Source organism: Engraulis encrasicolus, chromosome 17 (genome assembly GCF_034702125.1).
Source record: "Engraulis encrasicolus isolate BLACKSEA-1 chromosome 17, IST_EnEncr_1.0, whole genome shotgun sequence".
In the NCBI taxonomy this organism is placed as follows: Eukaryota; Metazoa; Chordata; class Actinopteri; order Clupeiformes; family Engraulidae; genus Engraulis; species Engraulis encrasicolus.
The window spans coordinates 6,480,502-6,502,578 of record NC_085873.1 but is presented as its reverse complement, the minus strand read 5'-3'; the positions used below and the strand labels follow the sequence as shown (position 1 = coordinate 6,502,578).

The 22,077-nt window shown below is 43.9% G+C and overlaps 1 protein-coding gene across 1 annotated transcript; it reads left to right on the top strand.

The window, feature by feature from the left end:
* Positions 1 to 1,184: 1,184 nt before the first annotated feature.
* On the top strand, positions 1,185 to 14,711 carry cdk5rap3 (CDK5 regulatory subunit associated protein 3). The gene is made up of 14 exons (XM_063221103.1): positions 1,185 to 1,320; positions 1,575 to 1,623; positions 2,383 to 2,514; positions 2,874 to 2,974; positions 3,082 to 3,130; positions 3,822 to 4,000; positions 4,166 to 4,302; positions 5,186 to 5,330; positions 6,688 to 6,795; positions 9,276 to 9,357; positions 9,943 to 10,031; positions 12,242 to 12,447; positions 14,090 to 14,261; positions 14,598 to 14,711. Exons 1-14 carry the CDS (start codon positions 1,315 to 1,317, stop codon positions 14,661 to 14,663), a joined length of 1,521 nt encoding a protein of 506 aa, XP_063077173.1. The 5' UTR covers positions 1,185 to 1,314; the 3' UTR covers positions 14,664 to 14,711.
* Positions 14,712 to 22,077: the final 7,366 nt, after the last annotated feature.

Genomic DNA, 22,077 nt, shown 5'->3' with positions numbered 1-22,077 from the left:
TATAACTGACCATACAGTGAACAAGTGCACATTTCAGGTTTGCACTATACCAATGCTGTACACTTAGAATAATGTGGTATATATTTTTTTTTGATGGTGCAGCAGGCATGATATTTTTTTTCCTGTAGGCTATAGCAACTGGCAACTTCAAAGAATGGGTCTGAATTCTTCACTGTATTAAGCTTATTAGGTCTCTATGTCGCTAGAAAGCTTAAATAAATCCAGGAAATCAACATACCTGCTTTACTGCTGACTAAGCGGCAAGTGCCTACTGCGCTCTATTGGTAGGCTATCAGAAAGACTCCTGCAAGGCATGCAATGTCATTAGGCTCTCTACTGGGTTATTGTTGTAGATCTCTCAAGTGAGTCTATTTTCAGACACAGACAGTGAGACAGCGAGACAGCGAGACAGACAGACAGACAGACACACACACACGCACGCACACACACACACACACACACACACACACACACACACACACACACACACACACACACACACACACACACACACACACACACACACACACACACACACACACACACACACACGTGTCTTCTCTACTGGGCGAAAGTTAGATTGCAATCTTCATGTGTTTGCCAAGTGCAGGGGACTACCCTCAGGGGTTGGGAGAGTTTCGCCGAATACCATTCAGGTGCCTCACAGGTCCAGAGTCTGAAACCTACAAGCTAATAGGACAAAGCAACAGACGACACTCCTAAAAAATTTAGACGCTATGGCTATGATAAGGTGCTGGTAAACCTAAGGTAAACATGAAAACTCATAAACCTGTCATCAAATGGCCTACGCTGGCAACAAATAGGTGCTCTGAAAAGATGAAATGGAAATTATTAACCAGACACTATGAACCAGATGAATCCATCCATTTCCTGAAAGACAGAGTTGCAAATGTAACCAACGTGGGGAGGTTATATAGGCCTAATTCTTCTGAATAATGATGTTGCACCTGCTACTCTCAGTCTACTGAACAACAAGGCAACTCCTGAGCCTGAATAACTCCAGAGCCGTGTCTCTGCAAACAACTCGAAGCAAGTCTGCCATCTGCTGGCAGGTCAACGAACTCGCAGTCGCCCTCGCAATAAAGTGCTTTTCAATTGGTTCATACCACATCGACTATCCTTGCTCTGGGATTGGTCTATTTCAACTTTACGTGGCATTTTGCTGTAAACATCACAGCCTGGCATGGCAGCCTGCTGTCACAGTACCAGATTGCTTGTGTTTTAGCTGTGCAATGCTGTCACCCTAATGTTTAAAGTACAAATAGGTTTGTAAGTTATATAACTGAAGGCACAATGGAGGTAAGTAATCAGTAAATGTTGTGATGCACGATTTGAAAATCAAATACAATTTGGTAATTGGTTGACGTTAGCTTCCTGCTGTTCACAAGCTAAACATTAGCTGAAACATTGTATCAACTTTACTTGTGGCAGTGATCGAATGATGCATGTTCTAATTATGCCATACACATAGCCTCTATAGCATACAGTATGTTATTACTTTGCAAAACACTCCTAACTCCTTAATGCATTTGCGTGTGCTTGTTTTTTTTTAGAAGAACATACAAAGTCTACCCATCGACATCCAAACCAGCAAACTTCTTGGTATGTATGGTTTGATAATTACACTGTAGCCTACTTATTCCAGCAGGAAGAATGACAAGTGCTGCAGGAGATTGTGAGAATGAATATGAACCTGCTGCTTCTTGTTAATCTAATGACATGACACATGAGACAGGTGCAATATGTTAATTTACACATGTTGCTTGCTGGATGCTCCATAGGGTGTCAATGAGAATGAATGAGCGTTCGTGTTGCTTGTTGTTAGTATTACAATATGACCATATGACAGATCAGAATGGTACATTACAGCACACACTTAGTCTAGGCTTGCTTGTTCGGTAGTGCATATGCAAATTAAGTCATCTGCACTAGTTTGTTATTCTGGGCTCGAACCTGCGACCTACCACTTTTTTACTAGTCTTACTAGTTTACTATGCCAGGCTCTGCTAGTTGGCATCCGCATGGCAAGATTAACATGGAATGGAGCTCTAGGGCCCTGCCGTGGCCAACTGGTAGGGCACTCGCCTGCCATGCGGCTGACCCGGGTTCGATTCCCGGCCCGGGACCTCTGCCGACCTCTCCCTGTCTCTCTTCTAATTCGCTTCCTGTCCACCTCTCACACTGTCCTATCAAGTAAAGTCAAAAAAGACCCCAAAAAAATCATCTTTAAAAAGGAATGGAGCCCCTAGACTACAGGTGGCTGTGATTTCTGAAAAAGGGTATAAGTCAGTTGCGGTTGATGAAAGGAACTCTGAAACGCCTATTTGAAGGTCATAATATTGATCTTCCCTGCCCATGCAGACTGGTTGGTGGACCGAAGACACTGCACGCTGAAATGGCAGAGTGCCATGCTCGAGATTCGGGAGAAGATCAATGCGGCCATCCAAGACATGCCAGAGAATGAGGAAATCAAACAGCTTTTGTCTGGATCCCGTGAGTTAGCCATTATATATGTGTAATGTTTATGTTCAAGTCAAGCGTCTACCTCCTGTCCTTGCCTGTGGCCTCTGGCATTGTGACGCCAGGCTTGATATCATTGATTTTGTTTTACATTTTATTTTGCCCTTGTTTAACCAGGGCAATAAATCGCATTAAAATAAATGTCTCTTCTAAAATCTTTTTATTCAGTATTTTTAAGAAGCACAATTCATCCCCAACCCCCGCAAAAAATCAAATGTGCACTTTAGAAGAAATGTCGACCTTTAAGGTAAATGCTTACTTGAGAGAGATGTTGGTTCCATGTTGGGATTTTTCATGGTGCAAACCTTTTATGTGTTCTTCTGTCATTGCAGACATTCACTACTTTAATTGCCTTAGGATAGTCGAAATCCTGAAGGGAACGGAAGCCTCTTCAAAGAATATCTTTGGCAGATATTCATCTCAGCGGATGAAGGTGAACACAGTAAACTGTGTTGTGGACGGATATGGTGCATAGTATCTTCTTTTTCTTCTTTCCTCTTTCTGTCACTCATAATATTTTTTTCCATTCTTTTTTATCAGGACTGGCAAGAAATTATTTCGTTATACGAGAAAGACAATGCTTATTTGGGTAAGCCATTCACATTTCTATGAATGTACATTTCCTCCCTGAGCTCACAGGCTTGACTTGTTAAATAGCACAATATCACAAACATAAACATGACTCAAAGTGCTTTCAAATGCACATACACATTCGCGCACATTCACACACCCGCTCTGGAGACTGCCAAGAAGGCACCAATTGTCCGAGGTTTACGTGAGAGTACACACACACACACACAGACGAATCAGAAGGACAAATGGCAATCTTTTTCCTCGCACTGCAGTTCCTATACGTAGTTATTTCCTGTAGTCTTGAAGTGTCCACTCTGCTTTTCCATGAAGGTCCAGATGTTTTGTTGTTTTTTATGTTGTAAGATACAAATTCTCTCTCTCTCTCTCTCTCTCTCTCTCTCTCTCTCTCTCTCTCTCTCTCTCTCTCTCTCTCTCTCTCTCTCTCTCTCTCTCTCTCTCTCTCTCTCTCTCTCTCTCTCTCTCTCTCTCCCCCTCTCCACTACGAGGGCCAAGTGCTGCGTAAGAAGAATGAATTTGTGAAACCTCTCTTTTCTCTCCCCTCTCTTTCTTCACCTTCCTCTTCCTCCTCCTCCTCCTCCTCATGTCTGTCTGTCCGTCCGTTTGTTCCAATTGTCTGTCTCTTTCTCTCTACCTCTCTCTCTCTCTCTCTCTCTCTCTCTCTCTCTCTCTCTCTCTCTCCCTCCTAGCTGAGGTGTCGAGCGTGTTGTTCCGTGGCGTGAGCTACGAGGGCCCGGCGCTGCGTCGGCAGGTGGCCAAGGCCCAGCAGCTGCAGCAGGAGCTGAGCCGGCGCGAGGTGGACTGCCAGAACTCCTCCGCCGCCATGAGGGACCAGTACTACACTGCCTGCAAGCAGTACGGCATCACGGTGAGGACACACTGAGCAGATGAAGAACTACTTGGCAGTTTGTGTATACACTGTTTGTGTATAGCAGTATACATGCTGAAAGGACCAATCACTACTTGATGGTGTGTGTGTGTGTGTGTGTGTGTGTGTGTGTGTGTGTGTGTGTGTGTGTGTGTGTCCTGTCAGGGTGATAATGTGGCCAGAGAGCTCCAGGCGCTTGTGAAGGACCTGCCCACTACTCTGGAGGAGGTTGGGAAGGATGCAGCCTGCCTAGGGGAGGTCATCCAGCTCTACTCAGCCTTCGCAGAGTTCGTCTCCGACTGGTGAGTCAGACACAACAACTACCAATAAGAATGCATATTCAATCAAACAAGGGGCAAGTCAAAAGTGAGCATAAAGAAAAGAAGGAAAAAATCGACAGACTTGCCTCAGTTACATGAGACATTAAACTCTGTATTAATTCATTTTAATTCAGAACAAAACTTAATTGCGCTTTTTAAACTTAATGTAAATGTCACACTCGACGGAACTATTTAATTCTGAATTATTACATCGGAATTAAAACCATCACATAAAGGTAACCCCTGTTGCTGTTCCGGTGATGAAGACCATGTGAGGTTGACAGGTGTACAACAATTTGGGAGCAGCATGAGTGGGCCGAATATTTCTTATTTTCTTCAGGCACAAGTTGCTTGCGTAGGTCCTTGAATCTTTCGTGCAGAATTGTGGACACAACTAAACAAATCAAGCATCTCCGTCAGCGTCTCGAATTGTCTTGTGTGTCTTGACTTAAAGGTGCACTGTGTAATATTCTTAGCAGTTTCTTTCAGAACTCATGCTGGCAATTCCCAAAAGTTACCTGTCTCACAAATACTAAAATCACCATCAAATTCTAATCAGTCATTATGACTGGGAAAATTGCACTTTTAATACATGAAAAGGTAGATCATCTCCATATCTACCATTTTGAATGTCCAGATATAGACATTGTAGCTGCAAAACTAATATAACTGTAGTTTGGTCATACTTGTAAATATTAGTTTATTATTTCATAAATATACATGAAAAGATCAAATTTGTCTATAAGCAGCACCGTTTCAATGAGCGGCGTAGTTGCAATACCTACTGTGGCCACCATCCTACACAGTGCACCTTAAAATGGACCTGACAGTATGAGCCTGTTTGTGTGATTCTCTGTTGTCTCAGGAACGAGCCTGTGCTGCCTATGCTGCGGTTCGTCCAGCAGAAAGGCAACGTGACGGCATACGAGTGGAGGACGGGACAGGAGCCCACGGTCATCGAGAGGCCAGTGGTGGAGGAGGCCCCCCCAGACACCGTCACGGAGGAAGTGGTGAGAGACGGGATGCTTAATGTAGTGGGGGATGCTTTGTGGTGTCCAGTTGAGTGAGGCAATGTATGTCTATTTGTGTGTGTGTTTGTTTGTTTCTATTGCATATCATATTTGTGTATGCATGGCCCCATCAGACACCGTCACTGAGGAAGTTGTGATAGACTGGATGGATATTCGTACTGGGACCCGTCTCTGTGTGTATTATTTGTTTGTTAGTGGGGTGGGTCTCTATGTACTGCTGTGTGTCTGTTTGTGTGCACAATATCTGTACGCCTTGTGTTGCTTTGGTAGTGTCACACTGAGGGAGTGGTGAGGGATGGGATTGGCATTGGCACTGGCACTGGGGCATGTTTGGTGTCTGTGTGTAGGGGAAACTTGACAGGCGTGGTGGACAAAGGAGTCAGTTGTGCCAGATCCAGAGAGCGGGTAGCCCCAGAATTGGGTCCTTATAACATTAGTTTGTGTTGGATGGAAGAGCGCACTCTCTGTGACATTGTCCCTGGGTCCAGCCAAAGCTGTCTGTGGCCCTGTCCGTGTGAGCTGATGTACAGTATGTCTGTTTGTGTGTTTGTTTGTTTCTATTGTGTATATTGTATTTTTGTATGTTAGGGCTGGGCGGTTTAGGAAAAAATGCGTATCAAGGTTTTCTTAATGAAAATTGATATCACGGTTCTCTGCCAGGTTTTTTTTTGATAAGCGGCGATTTTCCCCCACATCTCAATGTTTCTGAAGAAAAGGCTGAAATTAAATTTAAAAGTGAGATAAAATCCTGAATTTAAATCAATCTCCATTTCTATTTTAATCACTTTTTTTTTAAATAAAAACTTTTTTAAAAAAGTGAACCTTGTGTAGGTGAAAACCGTTATCACGGTTTTCATCAAAAAGTGAACCTTGTGTAGGTGAAACCGTTATCACGTTTTTTTTAACGGTATACCGCCCAACCCTAGTGTATGTATTTGGGCAGTTGTGAGCGTCATAGAAATGGTGAGAGCTGGGGCGGTTATTGTAGTGGGCTGTGTCTATGTATTGGCATGTGTCTAGTGAAGGGGAGTAAATGATTTGGCGTGTCGAATGCGTTATTATCATTATTGCCATATGTGTAGGCCTCTAAATGAACACCCCCACAACCGGCCAGATGCTGGTGAAAATTCAGTTTGGCTGGTAGAAAAGAAAGCTTACTAGCCACTTTGACCCATTATTGAATGTGTGTTTGGCCGCTAGTAAGATTGAACAACTTTTAAACATTTTGTCTTGTGATGGAAAAAAATAAATAATTTATAGTCCTGCATACGTATGTTGGTATGTGAATCTGTTGGTACATTTGTGAAAAGTCTTTGCATCCATTGTCTGCCCTCAGATTGACTGGGGTGACCTGGGTGCAGGGACAGAGTCCGCTGATGTGAACTTCGGGATCACTGTGGAGGATGGAGTGGACTGGGGCATCAGTCTGGAGTCTGGTACAGAGGTAAGAGTAAAAGGTTTAGGACATGTTTTCTTTAAAAGAAATGTAATTATTACACTAGTGGTGTGATATTACAAAGTTCAAACCATGTCATATCCCACTAGTGTTGTAATTACATTCTAATGTGAGAGTACTTCTACTTCTATTTCATACAGCTCTGTATTCTGTTACATATTCTGACATGTAGAGCCACATGTGTCGTGAATTAAGTGAAGTTAGTCAACCAGATGACCGTGGAACCACACTAATGCTAGAATTGTTGTACTCTCAAGTTTCAGTTATGTCTTTCCTGTATTTCCCTTCCTCTCTCTTCTGGTCCTGTGATATTTAGTAAACAGAGCGGGTTAGAGTGTTCAAGTCACTGTATTCCACCGAAACAAAACAAAAACAGGCACTTTAGGGCTACAAACCTTTCTGAACAGATTGTAATGAATATACTTGTGATTTTGCATGTGCAAACACATTAAAATGTAAACCCACTGATAAGTGAAGACAACTAGCACTAAGTAAGTAAACATCACTCTGATAAAGTGGCCATCATCACAAATATTCTCATATTGCACACCCCTAGCTCTTGGCTTGAAGTACAAACTCATGTTTGGAAGATAATTCCAGACCAACAATAACGACTTGTCACTGCTGTTCTCTGGCTTTGGACGTGGTGTTTCCACAAAGTTCATCATCCTTGAGGATAGAGGTGCTCCGATTGCTCGGCAGCCGATCATGCTCGGCCGATAATGGCCAAAAATAGCCTGATCGGTGATCGGAAAAACATGCCGATCAAAAAACCGATCCAGAGATATTAAATTCCTCACGCAACCATTTCGCCTTTACACCTGGCGCTGCCTGCATGTAGCCTAGGTGCTGGCTCTGCACAGCTGCTGCACCAAAATAAGGCATCTTTACTTGTCTTTAAGTTTTTGGAATTCCCTCCTTCATTTTCACCATTTATAATCATATCTGCATCAACAATGATCTGATTTTCCGATCCATGCGCCGTTTACATGACGCTTGTAATTTGCGAATGACGTGTCAGTCTCGCCATGTTCGCTATTTTGAGTTACAGCCTGTCAGCACGCAACAACTAAACGTTTCCAAAACAATCATCAACGGTATTGTTTTTAAAGTTGTAGCCTAATGGACAGCCAGGTCATTAGTTTGTAGTCGCTGCAACACCAAACAGCAACAGAGGGAGAGTGGACGGTGAAACTCAATGAGTCTGTGCAGGGAATTCTACAATCTATGAAGAGTGTTACAGAGAAAGAGCTTTCCTCGCAGACACGCTGTGTTGTGCGTGTTGCCTGTTCTTTCAAGTGAAGTTTTTTTTCTTGTTTTGTGTATGTAGAATCTCAAGTGTTTCAGTCACAATGTAATTTGCGATAGACTACTTCTCGCCAGTTAGCCATTTTACGTTATAAGTTGCCTCGGTCAGCACGCGACAAGTTCACGTTGTCCGCACAAGCATGCCAACGTTATTGTTTTCAAAGTTGTAATTGACAGTCAGTCGATTAGTTTGATTGTCGCTGAAACGCCAAACGGCGACAGGTGAGGGGAGAGGGAGAGAGCTCAGACTATATGAACGGCCGCGGAGCACTGCAGCTGTGGACAGTGAGTGACAGAGAGGGGAGGGGCTCTCCTCACGAGGCTGCTCATTTAAAGCGACAGGGTTTTTTCTCGTATGCAGAAGACGAGAGACTGAGATCCAGGTGTCTGAGCTTCAATTCAATCTTAAATAGTTTAGTAATTATATGCAATAACTTATACATTTATGTAATGTTTCAGTTTCAATTCAATCTTAAATAGTTTGGTAATTATATGCAATAACTTATAAATTGATTAATACTGTAGACTTAGGCCTACTTGTAGGCTATATTACAAATGAAAGAGCTGAAAGATAATAATAATAATAATAATAGCTTAATAATAATAATAATAATAATAATACTAATAATAATAGCCTAATAATAGGCCTACATTGTGAAAGCGACATGTGCAAATTAAGATTGATTGGTTTATGGGCAGAAATGGTATTCAATAAGGATAATTAATAGGCTATTAAAAAAATAGGAAATAATTTCTCTGATCGGCAATGATCGGTGATCGGCAGATAAAGATTTTTGGTGATCGGTATCGGTGATCGGACCCAAAAAATGGTGATCGGAGCACCTCTACTTGAGGACCGTGATGACTACATCCTTGGAAGACATCTCTACCCAGACCAGATAGCTCTGCTCTCTCTCTCTGCACACTACTCGGTTATTAAGGGTTGAAGTTTCCACTGCCACATAGCAACTTTGTCCTTATAGAGAGCAGCTGCTGAACAGATGATGATTCAAAAAAGATTGGGTCATGGAAAAATTATCCTCTTTGGAACTCACTGAAGAGTTTTTTTCTGACCCTAAAAATTTGTATTTTTCCAGTGAAGTAGTTGGATTTTTTTTTTTCGTTTGAAATATTTTTTGTGCTTGTCTCTGTCTCTCTAGGAGGCAGCTGCAGATGGGATTGACTGGGGAGATGGGGGTAGTGTCCCAATAGAGATCGAAGTCGTTGACGCAGGAACAGACTGTAAGTATTCATAGTATCTGAGTGCATCGTTCAGTTGTGAAGAAATGTACTTTTACATTTCACTTTGTGTTATTACTACCCAAGTTACATTTCTTTCTTCCACTGGGGGTCGGGCCATTGCAATGACCCTGTATGTCTGTCTTCTTTGTGTCTCTGCCCGCAGTGTTTTGGGTCACCTGCGGGTGGCGCCATACATACATTATGTGTATCTAGCACTGGCGGAGAGGACCTGAGGAGTATTCCAAGAACCTGACTAAGTAGTAAACCAGGTTACATTACCTTTGAGGTAGTGGTAAATCACATAGTAGAAGGACTAGGAGTCCTCATTTTCTGAGCTAAATGGCATCTGTGGACTATCTATTAGCAGGTTTACCACTTCCTGTAGGTTAACTTAGCCAGGTTTATCACCTTGGTTCTTGAAATAGTACCCAGGTTTCCATCTCTGAATTCAGATTATTGCCAATCAATGTCCTCCATGCTTTTCTTTATCATCCACATGGTGTCACTGTTTTCCGAGCTCATCCCACCCCTTTATGTTCAATGAAAATCTTGGGACCTTAGTTTATGTGTTTGCTGTGTTCTCAGGTCCGGAAGGCGTGGCAAGAGGTGAAGACGCTCTAAGCATCTTGGAGAAGCCACAGACCCGCAGCCAGTTCATCGACGAACTGATGGAGGTAAAGGAAACTCGGGGCCCTTTCCATTATCCAACCTCCCATCCTCCCTTGTGCTTGTGGCCTCCTGAGGATGTCGCAAGACGTCATTGACAACAGAAGTTTGATCCAATATCTTTTTTTTTCATTTGAAATCTGGATGTTGGGGAGGGGGGACTTTATTGTTTTTCTCCACGGAGGCAGGGCTATAGCCAAGTCGAGGACGGGACTGGGGACAATGGAATGTACCGTAACTCTGTTGTCCATTTGTACAACAACAAAGGATGTCTGAATATTTTGTTCCTAATCCATTTCTGCTTTGCTCACGGGATTGCTGGTATTAAACAAATACCCTATGTTTCTTTAACCAAACTGTTCAAATGGTCTACACACACGCTGCTCCTCCCCTATATGCATCATTGAACAAATAATGTCTATCCTCTTAGTGCAGATGAGCCCGTCGGCAGCCCTATTCATTCTTAGCTGAGAACGTCAGCTACATCATAATAACATTGCTGTGACATTACCAGAGGTCTTAAACACTGTAACTGATGTATACTCCGTCATTAGCGTTTCGGTAATAACAACCTTATAATAAGGACTCTGAACAAAGTGGTTAAGAAACACACGCCACACAGAAGCGATGGACCGTCATGCATACGCGTAACCGGAGGAGCTGTATGTGCTGATCACAGACTGTACTTTAGTGTAGTGTGTACATATGACATTCACATTGATCATGATCATGTGATCATGTCTGAACTGTAACTCGAGTTCAACCCCAAAATGACCGTATAATCACGCCTTAACAGCGATTTGGTTTGTGACTAGTTCAGACACACTGCCGTTTTACCCGTAGGGGCCCTTTGAAAATCATGCTCGCAATATGATATCTGATTTTGCCACATTGATTTTCTGGCCTGTAGGAAGAGTTCAAATTTCAAAGGTCCTATTGACATGAAAGGCTAGACATGGATAACTGAATTACATCCAGGAACAGTTGAAGGCACTCTTTCGGCCTCCCTCACAAGACAGAGCGGTTTCGAATGTGGTCGCCCTGGTGATGAGTGATCATCAGGTCATTACCCTGTTTTTCATGGTGGAACTGTTGTATCACTTTGTGTTTTCGCATGTGTACACACACACACACACACACACACACATACACATACACATACACATACACATACACACACACACACATACACACACACACACACACACATTTTTTAAAATATGTTGGGCATTTATGTGTATCTAGGTTCTGTACACTGAGGGCATATGTCAATGTGGATGTGCACGTCACGTGCTGTGTGGGGGTGTGGAAATACACTAACACAGTGTAAAATCACCAATACTGATTTACCTGATATACCTCACTACACTGCACTATACTATACTACACTATACTATCTACGGTCATGGTTTGCATTGACTTCACTGCGCTCCCTCTATAGTACTATGCCATAATATACAGTGTATAGCATCTATTATCTAGTAACTGAAGTCTAGTAACGACATAGTTATGTCAATTGAGTTTAGACTGAAAATGGTCTTCATAGCACCTCCTTTATCTTCAGACAAGGCCTTGTGGTCCAAATGTGTCCCGTTTGTAGAGATTTTGCTTCGTCAAATTTGCAGTAACTTGAACTTGACAGCCATGTATTTACCACTGCATCTTATCTCCATTTTGTGACTGGCAATAAAAGGGGGAATTACTCTGAACCCATTTTTGGGTGCCGGCCAATTAAGAAACGCTACAAAGGCAAAGTGCAGTAACTACATTGAAAGAGAGAAAAGTGCCTTCCAAGTCTTGGTACTACTGTAGGTTGGATATTGTAGTTACTGCAAAGTTGACATATCAAAATCCTGAAATGGGACACATTTGGACTGTAAGGCTTTGTCACAAGTTAAAGGAAGTGTAATGAAGACCATTTTCAGTCTCAATTCAATTTTGTCAAAATATGTAGTTACGGGGGCACTGTGGTGCAGCGCGCTAAGCCCCCCACACTTGGGCTTGCATGACCACGGGGACCCCGGGGTCATTTCCCAGCCCTACCCCATCTCTCTCCACACTCACTTCCTGTCGCACCTTCACTGTCCTATCCGAAATAAAGGCCCAAAAAGCCCATAAAATTATCTTTAAAAAAAATATATATATGTAGTTACTGCATTTTGCCTTTGTAGGGCACTATACTGATGCGTGTTTGTCATTCTGCTTTGTCCTCCTGCAGCTGGAGGTGTTCCTGAGCCAGCGTCTGGGCGAGATGGCGGTGGAGGGGGACGTGGTGTCCATGAGCCAGTTCCAGCTGGCCCCCTCGGTCATCCAGGCCCAGACGGCCGAGCGCGTGGCGGCCATGCTGGCGGAGGTGCGCGGCCTGACGGGGCGGCTCACCTCGCTACGCATGCAGCACCTCTTCATGATCCAGGCCTCGCCACGGTATGGGCATTACACTACCCCAGTGATTCTCAGTCTTTGGGCGGGGCCCACCGTTGTAGACTGGCGATGCCATCCTATGTACTTCCACCAAAAGATTTTGGCTCCGCACATAGTCTGGCGAAAGCCTCCTAGCTGGGTTCGCTCACTGTTCTGCCAATCAGCAAACAGTTGAGAGTGGTGATGCCGAACTCACCCGCGGAGTCCGTTACTGATTGGTTATGGTAACACTATTTTATACTTTTGTCATTTGTATTCTTATTTGTATGCACTATATTGTACCAGTAGTCGGCTTTCGCCCAGGCTACCACCGTTGGGCCCTGAAGGGCATTCTAAGTGGGCCTTGAAATCATTTCCTTAACAATCAAAATCATTTTTTTGAGAGTTTTATTGTTTTTTGGGTCAGAGGTGGGTCCCAAACATTTGTGAAAATTTCAGGTGGGCTCCTAGTTGGAAAATAATGCACTACATCACACAAACTTCTATCACACATCGTCACCATGTTTTCATATAAGAAACTCATACCTTCATCTCATCACGTCTAGTCACCAGTCACTAGGATCCAAACTATCACTTCAACCACAGCCACTGAAGTTAAATGCTCCAAGTATTCCATTAGCTTTTTAAAAAGTATTTTTGGGGCTTTACCAGCCCTTATTGGTGTTAATCAGACAGGACAGTTAAGCAGAAACAGAAAGAGAGAGAGACGGGGAAAGGGCAGGCAAAGACCTGAGCCGGGAACCGAACTCGGGTCGGCCGTGTAGTAGACGAGTGCCCTACCGTTAGCACCATGGTAGGGCCAAGTATTCCATTTTCAAATGGAATATTAGCAGTACGCAGTTTAAAACAAGTTCCGAAATATTGGCCTACACGTGTGAAAGGGCCTTTTGCAATCGGATTATTCCTGTAACATCATATAGAAAGTCATGATGTCAGCACATCTGGCCACAGTACTCTCATGTAACCACATCACATGTCACAGAAAACTATGCTACGCTCCCCATACGTGCTTGTTTGAAATTAGCAGTGTCGTGAAAGAAAGAAGCGACATGTGTTACAACTGTCTCACTGCATCACATCTGTACGATAGAAGTTTTGCCTCAATACGACCACGTCGACACATTGTGTCCATCTGATGCACACTTCTAAGTTAATGGAACCCAGGCGGCAATTAGCAGAGAACTACTCACGCAGGATTTATATGGATATCGTGTGTGTGTGTGTGTGTGTGTGTGTGTGTGTGTGTGTGTGTGTGTGTGTGTGTGTGTGTGTGTGTGTGTGTGTGTGTGTGTGTGTGTGTGTGTGTGTGTGTGTGTGTGTGTGTGTGTGTGTGTGTGTGTGTGTGTGTGTTTGTGCGTGCATGTGCGTGTGTGTCCACGTGTGTGTGTGGTAATCAGCTATGTGGAGCATGTATTGGAGGTGTGCGTATTTATGTTTGTGCATTGATTGTGTGTGCAGATGGTGTATATGTGTATTCCTGTATTAATTGTGTGTGTGTGCGTACGCGTGTGCGTGTTTGTATGTGCGTGCGTGCGTGTGTGTGTGTGTGTGTGTGTGTGCGTGCGTGCGTGTGTGTGCGTGCGTGCGTGCGCGTGTGTGTGTGTGTGTGTGTGTGTGTGTGTGTGTGTGTGTGTGTGTGTGAAAGGTATGTGGAGCGTGTGTCAGAGATGCTTCGTCAGAAGCTGAAGCAGGCGGACATCCTGCTGCTGAAGAGGACTAACCTGGCCGAGAGGAGGCAGGAGAGCCTGGAGGAGCAGGCCCAGCTGGAGCCACAGATAGACCTGCTGGCCACACGCATCCAGGACCTACGCAAACAGGTAATACTGTATATTACACACACACACACACACACACACACACACACACACACACACACACACACACACACACACACACACACACACACACACACACACACACAGGACCTACGCAAACTGGTAATACACACACACACACACACACACACACACACACACACACACACCTCAGATAGACCTCCTTGCCAACTCAGACTTGCTAGCCACAAAGCATGCAGGACACAATGTGTCTGAACTGCTTTGGAATTCTGTGGGTGTGTTAGAAATCAATATTTTACTGTCTTTTTTCTGTATATGTATGAGTATCTGAATCAGGTTGTTTTTTTTTCTGTGCAGATTGAAGCAGACATTTCAAAACGCTACAACAACCGACCAGTCAACCTGATGGGGGTTCAAGTTTGAGAAGAGTCTGTGTTTCTATGTCTTAATAAATGTTCTATTTGATTGTAAGATGTAGTGCACCATTTTTCTTGAATCCGTGGTAGAAAATGTTTTTTTTATGGATGTAAGGATGTAAACTTTGCGCAAGTCATCAAAATAGAGAGATGCATCAAATTATTACAAACAGTTGTTGAACAGTGGTGAGGTGGTCCATCATAGGTTACTCAATCCCCTCTACTCTGATCATGACATGACCTGTCAGTGAATATACTGTATGTGTATCATATCCACACACACACACACACACACACACACACACACACACACACACACACACACACACACACACACACACACACACACACACACACACACACACACACACACACACACACACACACACACACACTAACAGTGCAGTATCTGGTTGCGATATCATCAGATATGATCATCACTCATCAGTATGTGAAGCTGCATGCTCTCACCACAACCACAGTGGACCACATGCTGATGCCTGTGTTCTGGTCTACACTACAAATGGGTGTGTAGGATCTTGTAAATGTCTAATATGGTATACGTACAAGTGCTTATATAAAAGGGTACAGTAAGGCCACCCTTAGCTTGGCCAATCATGTTCTTTCAGTTGTGATGTGAGCCATGAAAAGGGTGTTATCATCAGAGGGGTGGGTGGGCTGGGATGACAGGCGTCATTAGTGAAGTTGCACACCACACCACACCACACAGTTAGGATGGAATGACTGGAGTCATTAGTGAAGTTGCACACCACACCACACCACACAGCTAGGATAGAATTACGGGCATCATTTGTGAAGCTGCACGCTTTCACCGCAGCCACAGTGGAGTATGGCCCACACCGCACCATACCACTATGATGCCTCAGATACTTACTCCTCTTTTAATAGCTGATCTGGTTTTAATGGTGATATGAGGTATGGGTATTCATCAGGAAAAGTGGCTGGGCTGGGAAGGCACGCCTCGTTACTGAAGTGGCGTTCACGTATGAGAAGGCTTACTCTCATTGGCTCCTATTGTTCCCTTATATACGTACAGTTCCACCGAGATGGCGACTTTGAGTCAGTGATGGCTGGGAAACCTGAGTGGAGACATTTGGGCTAAATGCTAAAATATATTCTAGTCTCATTTTCAGTCATCAATCTCATAAATACAAATTTCCTGTCAAGAACTATGTTGGTTGGCCCTGCCGTGGCCATCCGGTGGGGCACTCGCCTGCCATGCGCCTGACCCGGGTCCGATTCCCGGCCCGGGTCTAGAGGCACAAAAAAATCGTAAAATTCTCAAAAGAAATTAGTTCTGAATCTAACATGAATATGTCAGGGGTTTTTTTTCAGGCAGAACCATTGAAAACCATTAGGCTATTTTTTTTCACTTGTCTGTGAGGTACTGGGGCTGGTTGGTAATTGCGGGTAATTTCATGAGTGAGCCCTCTCATATGTTTAAATTACTCTGGCCACACCACATGATGCCTCCTATGATAGTGAGGTATTGCCACAGTTGTGGTGAGGTCTAGCCATTTTAAAGGTGCAGTATGTATTTTAGTAGCTTGTCTTGACAGTTGGACCTCAGTACTCTACCATTTTAAGGCCTCTATATGCTGGTCTGATGGGACCTACAGGGGTATACTGTAATAGGGTGTGCGTAATAACATTGTAGGGTATACTAGAGATATACAGTACATCATTATATCCCACACACAAAAATATTAAACTAAATCAAATGATTCCTAGAGGTCTGCTACAGCTCATTTCTTATTTTCCTTGTACAGTATAAGGCTTGTACACATTACACACTTCTTTACAAGGATTGTACACAGGGAGGACGACAGGGACAAAGGGGACAATTGTCCCGTGCCCAGGGACAGAGGGGGCCCAGAATTGGTTTCTCATTACATTGTATGTTTTGAGTGGGGGGCCCTTTCGAATTACTTTGTCCTCGGTCCAGCGAAAGCTGTCAGCGGCCCTGATTGAACACATTACACATTTCTTTACAAGGCTTGTACACATTACATATTCTTTTTTGTATGAGCCGGGGTAGAAGAAGGGTACAGAAGTGTATCCCATTTTCTCCATTTTTAGTTCTGACGTCATCCACGAGTTCTCATCAGGGCGTCTGAAGTGGAATGACATGCCTCATTAGTAAAACCGTAGTGGAGCGTAGAGGAGTAGGGCATGGCACACCGCACTCTCCACCACACACTGGACGGTTAATCTGGCATATGAGGCATTTCCCGGTGGGCCGACAGTCCTCGGGGGTTGATATTTTGTGATTTTTTTTGTATTTTCTTAGAGACTGGCCCAATGATTTAGGCAAAAGGCTTACCAAAATGCCCGGTCCTTTTTTGTTCCTAGTTCAGTCGTAACTGCACCAATGATGCCTCCTGTGGTGGCATGATACTGAATGATGACTCCACCTCACAGATAGGGCACCGTCCTCATCATTCACCACACACCGGCACACACTAATGTGTTTTCATACCTGCACACATGGGCACATTGCACGTGTACTGTACGTTCTCTCTAATATGCATTACACACACACACACACACACACACACACACACACACACACACACACACACACACACACACACACACACACACACACACACACACACACACACACACACACACAGGAAAAAAAGTTGACAAGATAAATAATACTAACTGCAACAACAATAATCGACAATTAGTATGTGCTTGATCATTGTCGATTAACGATAATGATTTTCAGTTTGATTTATTTTTTCAATTCATTATTTTAAAAAAGAAGCGGGTTCGCACAAAAGAACCGAATACAAATCAGGTAAAAAAAGCTGTATTGAAAAAGCCAAAAAAGAGCCAAACAACCGGGAAGTGGGATAAAAAAAAGATTCAGAACTCTAGCCCATCATTAGTGTTCCCAGTTTGATAATCTAATCTTTTCGATTGATTATTTACATTCTTCAGATGCAGACCTGAATTTGAAGGTGTTCTATTTCTGTTTTTGTCTGTGTTGCCAACACCAGGGCCGCTGACCAGGGGCGGAGCTAGGGGCAAGCAGGGCATTTGCCCCGGGGCCCTCCTATATTGGTAGTGGGGGCCCTATTGTCACCTTGATAGGCTGTATGAGGGGCCCTACAAGTGTCTTGCCCTGGGGCCCTGTGTGTAATTGTTCCGCCACTGCCGCTGACAGCTTTGGTCACACTCAAAGGACAAAGTCATCTGAAAGGGACCCCAACCAACCACATACCCAATTATGGGCCCCCCCTTACCCCGGGCCCGGGACAACTGGTCCCTTTGTCTCTCCCTATCAGCTTCCCTGGCCAATACAACAGACGTCGGTCTTTCATTCTCATTTTGGTGCTCCTCAACAAGAGAAAAAAAAACCTCCCATCATCCCTTGCCACTCCATCATGGTGTCCTCCTCCCTGCCTTGCCCAGGGGAGTGTGTGTGTGTGTGTGTGTGTGTGTGTGTGTGTGTGTGTGTGTGTGTGTGTGTGTGTGTGTGTGTGTGTGTGTGTGTGTGTGTGTGTGTGTGTGTGTGTGTGTGTGTGTGCCATAATCATACGTCAGGAACACATTACACTCACATGATTGAGAAGCTAATGTACCACATCTCCCTACGATTTTGCGCGTGCCGTGCCGTGCACACGCGCACACACACACACACACACACACACACACCACCACCAGTGTTACCACTCCACACAGAAGGCATTTCAGTTTTGGCACAGAAATACACACACTAGAGCCCGCTGATTAATACTGTTCACACGACACAACAAACAAGATTTGACATTTTACACAGACCCCAGTACTGTGTATACAAGAATGTACACAACAATGTACTGTATGTATCACACTTATGTACACAGCAACGACTGTATCACAAGAAAAAGGTTTGGAAGTGCTCTCAGAAGCTAGTCACTACAACATCTATACATACATATTTCCAGGTGATTTTTTTTGTTGTTTTTGAGTATTTTTGATTCAGGTACTGTGTGCCATGCCCATGTTCATGTTCAAGATTAATTGACTTCAACGCTGTTTATGTGTTTAGTATCAAAATCTTGACAGACCCCCCAAATGCTTCCATGTGTGCTGTACACACCACTGACCTGTATATACACGTCATTGGTACACACAAAAAAGCCACCCACCCATCATGTCCAATGGTAGAAACAGCCTCTTGGATGACAAGAAAGGACGAGCGTTTTCGACGACGTGCTGGCTGGGTGACATTCAACCTGCACAGATTTGTTAATTACGTCTTGCCTCTCTCCCAGCGCTGTTGGGGGGCCTAATATATGCTGCCTGTCACACCCATCCATCCATCCCCCCTTTTCTTTTTTTCTCTCCTCCCTCCCTCCCTCCATCTTTTTTTTTATTTTTCCCCTTGTCTGCCTGGTTGCAACAGCCCCTCCATCTCCCCATTTCTCATTTTGCTATCTCCCACCATTCATCATTCAGCGTTTCAGTGACAGAAACCATTTCGGGGAGGAGAGGGAGGGAGAGAGAGAGAGAGAGAGAGAGAGAGAGAGAGAGAGAGAGAGAGAGTTAAAGAGGAAGGAAGAGGGAGATGATGCAAGTGAGGTCCAGACAGCTGTCAAATCGCCTGTAGGAATGGGTGATTATAAACAAATCCTCTCCTTCTCATTGGGCACTACGTGTGTAATTATTCAACCCCCCATTCGCTATCCCCCTCTATCCCTCCCTTACCCTTTCCCTCTACCACACACACACACACACACACACACACACACACACACACACACACACACACACACACACACACACACACAGTACCCCTCTATCTCCCTCTCTCTCTCTCTCTCACACACACACACACACACACACACACACACACACACACACACACACACAGTGCCAGCCCCCCCACCCCCTCTCCAATTCATCTCCCACAATTCCCTCTGTCCCCACAGTGGGCAGATGTTCGCTCGCGAGCGCTCGCCAGCCAGGCAGCCAGGGTGAGACCCAGGCTGTGCCGGCCCGCAAGGCTGGGGTTGCCAAGACAACTGGTCGTCAGTGCACCCCCGCTGCTGCCACTCCGCCTGCCGTCGCTGCCTTTCTGTGTGTGTGTGTGTGTGTGTGTGTGTGTGTGTGTGTGTGTGTGTGTGTGGCCTGGCCATTGATTAGCGTATGCAGTCTGCATTGTTTCCATCCATCTACCCTACACACACACACACACACACACACACACTCCACTCCCCCAGTCGAGCAGCCAGCCACTCCTTTCTGTGGCTGTGATGTCCTCCTCCAGTCCAGCGAGTCAGTAGTGAGGCTATGCCCTGCCTGCTGTACCTCCTTTAATGTATATATCATATACATGCTGTCTTTCGTTCCATAGTCAAGGATGCAGGCCACACACACACACGCACAGAAATTACATTGGTTATTAAGCAAGTCATTAGATTTTCCCCCTTTGTGTGTGTGTGTGTGTGTGTGTGTGTGTGTGTGTGTGTGTGTGTGTGTGTGTGTGTGTGTGTGTGAGAGAGAGAGAGAGAGACAAGAGAGAAGAGAAAGAGAAAGAGTGCATATGTGTGTTTGTGTGTCAATGTGTGTGTTTCACTATACGCATAATCGCTGCAACTACAATGTAGAAGCCATAAATGACATTTTAGGTTTTTTTTCCTCATTATTTAATTACAAAAGAACAGTGATCGTAAAGCTAGCTTCTGGAACCATGAGCATACATCATCATCGTACACAGCCAAATTAGAAATACAATGAAAAATACAAGTGTGACTCCATTGAGATCTAAGGTGGCTCTCACACAACAGTCTTTGACATGTACGTATTGACATTGTCTGTTAATCTCTTAAATAGAAAATATTATCAAAAATGAAATGTTTTACAGACACAACATCCAACTCTACTGTACCTCTACTGTGTTGGTGGCTAGGGATTGCTCCAGCCACAGGCCAAGGTGAATGCAGAAAAGAAGACTTGCTTTCAAGAACACTCCGCTTATTTTTTGGGTAAATTGGTTCATTTTTTCAACCCCCTTACAGTTGAACAGTATAAGTTTCAAATCCATTCAGGCCATCTCCTGAAATATTTGGCAATTAGCTTGTCAAAATTATCACTTAAAATCACTAAATTGGATTAGTCCAGTGGCCAAAGTGCTACTTCCAGATTCAGGGATACTACAACCGGATCGAGTGATCCATGACATCCATTACAGTTTTATGAATTAATGAGTTAAAAAAAAAATAATGACTTAAAACTGGAGACTGTTTAACTGTAAGACAATCGGAACACCAAACCTATTTCTCAAATAACGGCAGAGTGTTCTTTTAAAAAATAAAACCTGCACAGGACCACAGATCTTTCTTCAGTCACGTCACAGTCCAAATCAACAAATCTCAGCTCAACTGTGAGCTCTATGAAGTTAAGAGTGAAGTAGGCACATAAATATTTCTTCTGGCTACCAACCACGCTGGAAACATAGGACACTTAAAGGAACACTCCACCATTCCTGGAAAAGAGTTCATTTCTCACCTCCCTTCGAGTTAAATAATTGAGTTTTACCTTTTTCTTGTTCTTCCAACTATTCTCTCAGTATGGTGACACAACTTGTATCTCCAAGCTAACATGTCATGGAACCGAATGGTACCAGCTAGCAGCTAATGCTTCCCTCAACGATCCTCCTCTTAGAGTAATACACATCAGTCCATGCTTTTTCTGGATCCCTGTGACGTCAGTTGAACGCCCCTTTAGGAGACCTTTGGTTAGGAGACCTTTGGAGACTTCAGGTTAAAAATGAACAGAGTTCCCTTGGCGCAGATGGCGATAACTTTATGCAAGCCATCACCAAACGCCACAGAAAGAGAAGAAGACGGAGGGGACAACACCCCCTTAGGACACCGAACTTGAGCACACTCCTTTGTATTGCTGCCCTACAATTTCAGAACCCAGTATCTTGAAAATGGACGAAATTGAGTTTAGACCGGAAATTGGCTTCAAAATACCTTCCTTGCCTTGTGTCAAAAAATGTTGGTCCAACTTTGTCCCGTTTCAGAAAAAAAGTCATGAGAATGTTGTTTTTCTTGTTTGTTTTTTTCCTGTGCATAAATTTCCACCATAAAAAAGTATTATATGGAAATGCAGGGCTGATAGTATTCAGGCTCCATGCCTGATTTCAGGCTTGACAGAGTTTGCAAAAATAAAAACATTGATAATAATTAGCCAGGTTATTCTTATCTCAGAAAGTGTTACAGGTTCAGGTTTTTCTTCTACTATCAGACTTGAATAATGGCCATACACAGGCTATTAAATGTTTGAATAATGTGACAAAATAGGCCTACGTTATGTCACTATGCAGTATCTTGTCGTTGTTGTTGGAGCAGGGGGAAAAGTTCAGGCTCAGGATTTTTTTTCACTATCACCCCTGTAAA

Excerpts from the sequence above, each read along its gene's own strand:
- cdk5rap3 (XM_063221103.1), top strand. Across the intron at positions 9,358-9,942 it reads CGTTGACGCAGGAACAGACT|GTCCGGAAGGCGTGGCAAGA; the intron begins GTAAGTATTCAT and ends CTGTGTTCTCAG. Across the intron at positions 10,032-12,241 it reads TCATCGACGAACTGATGGAG|CTGGAGGTGTTCCTGAGCCA; the intron begins GTAAAGGAAACT and ends GTCCTCCTGCAG.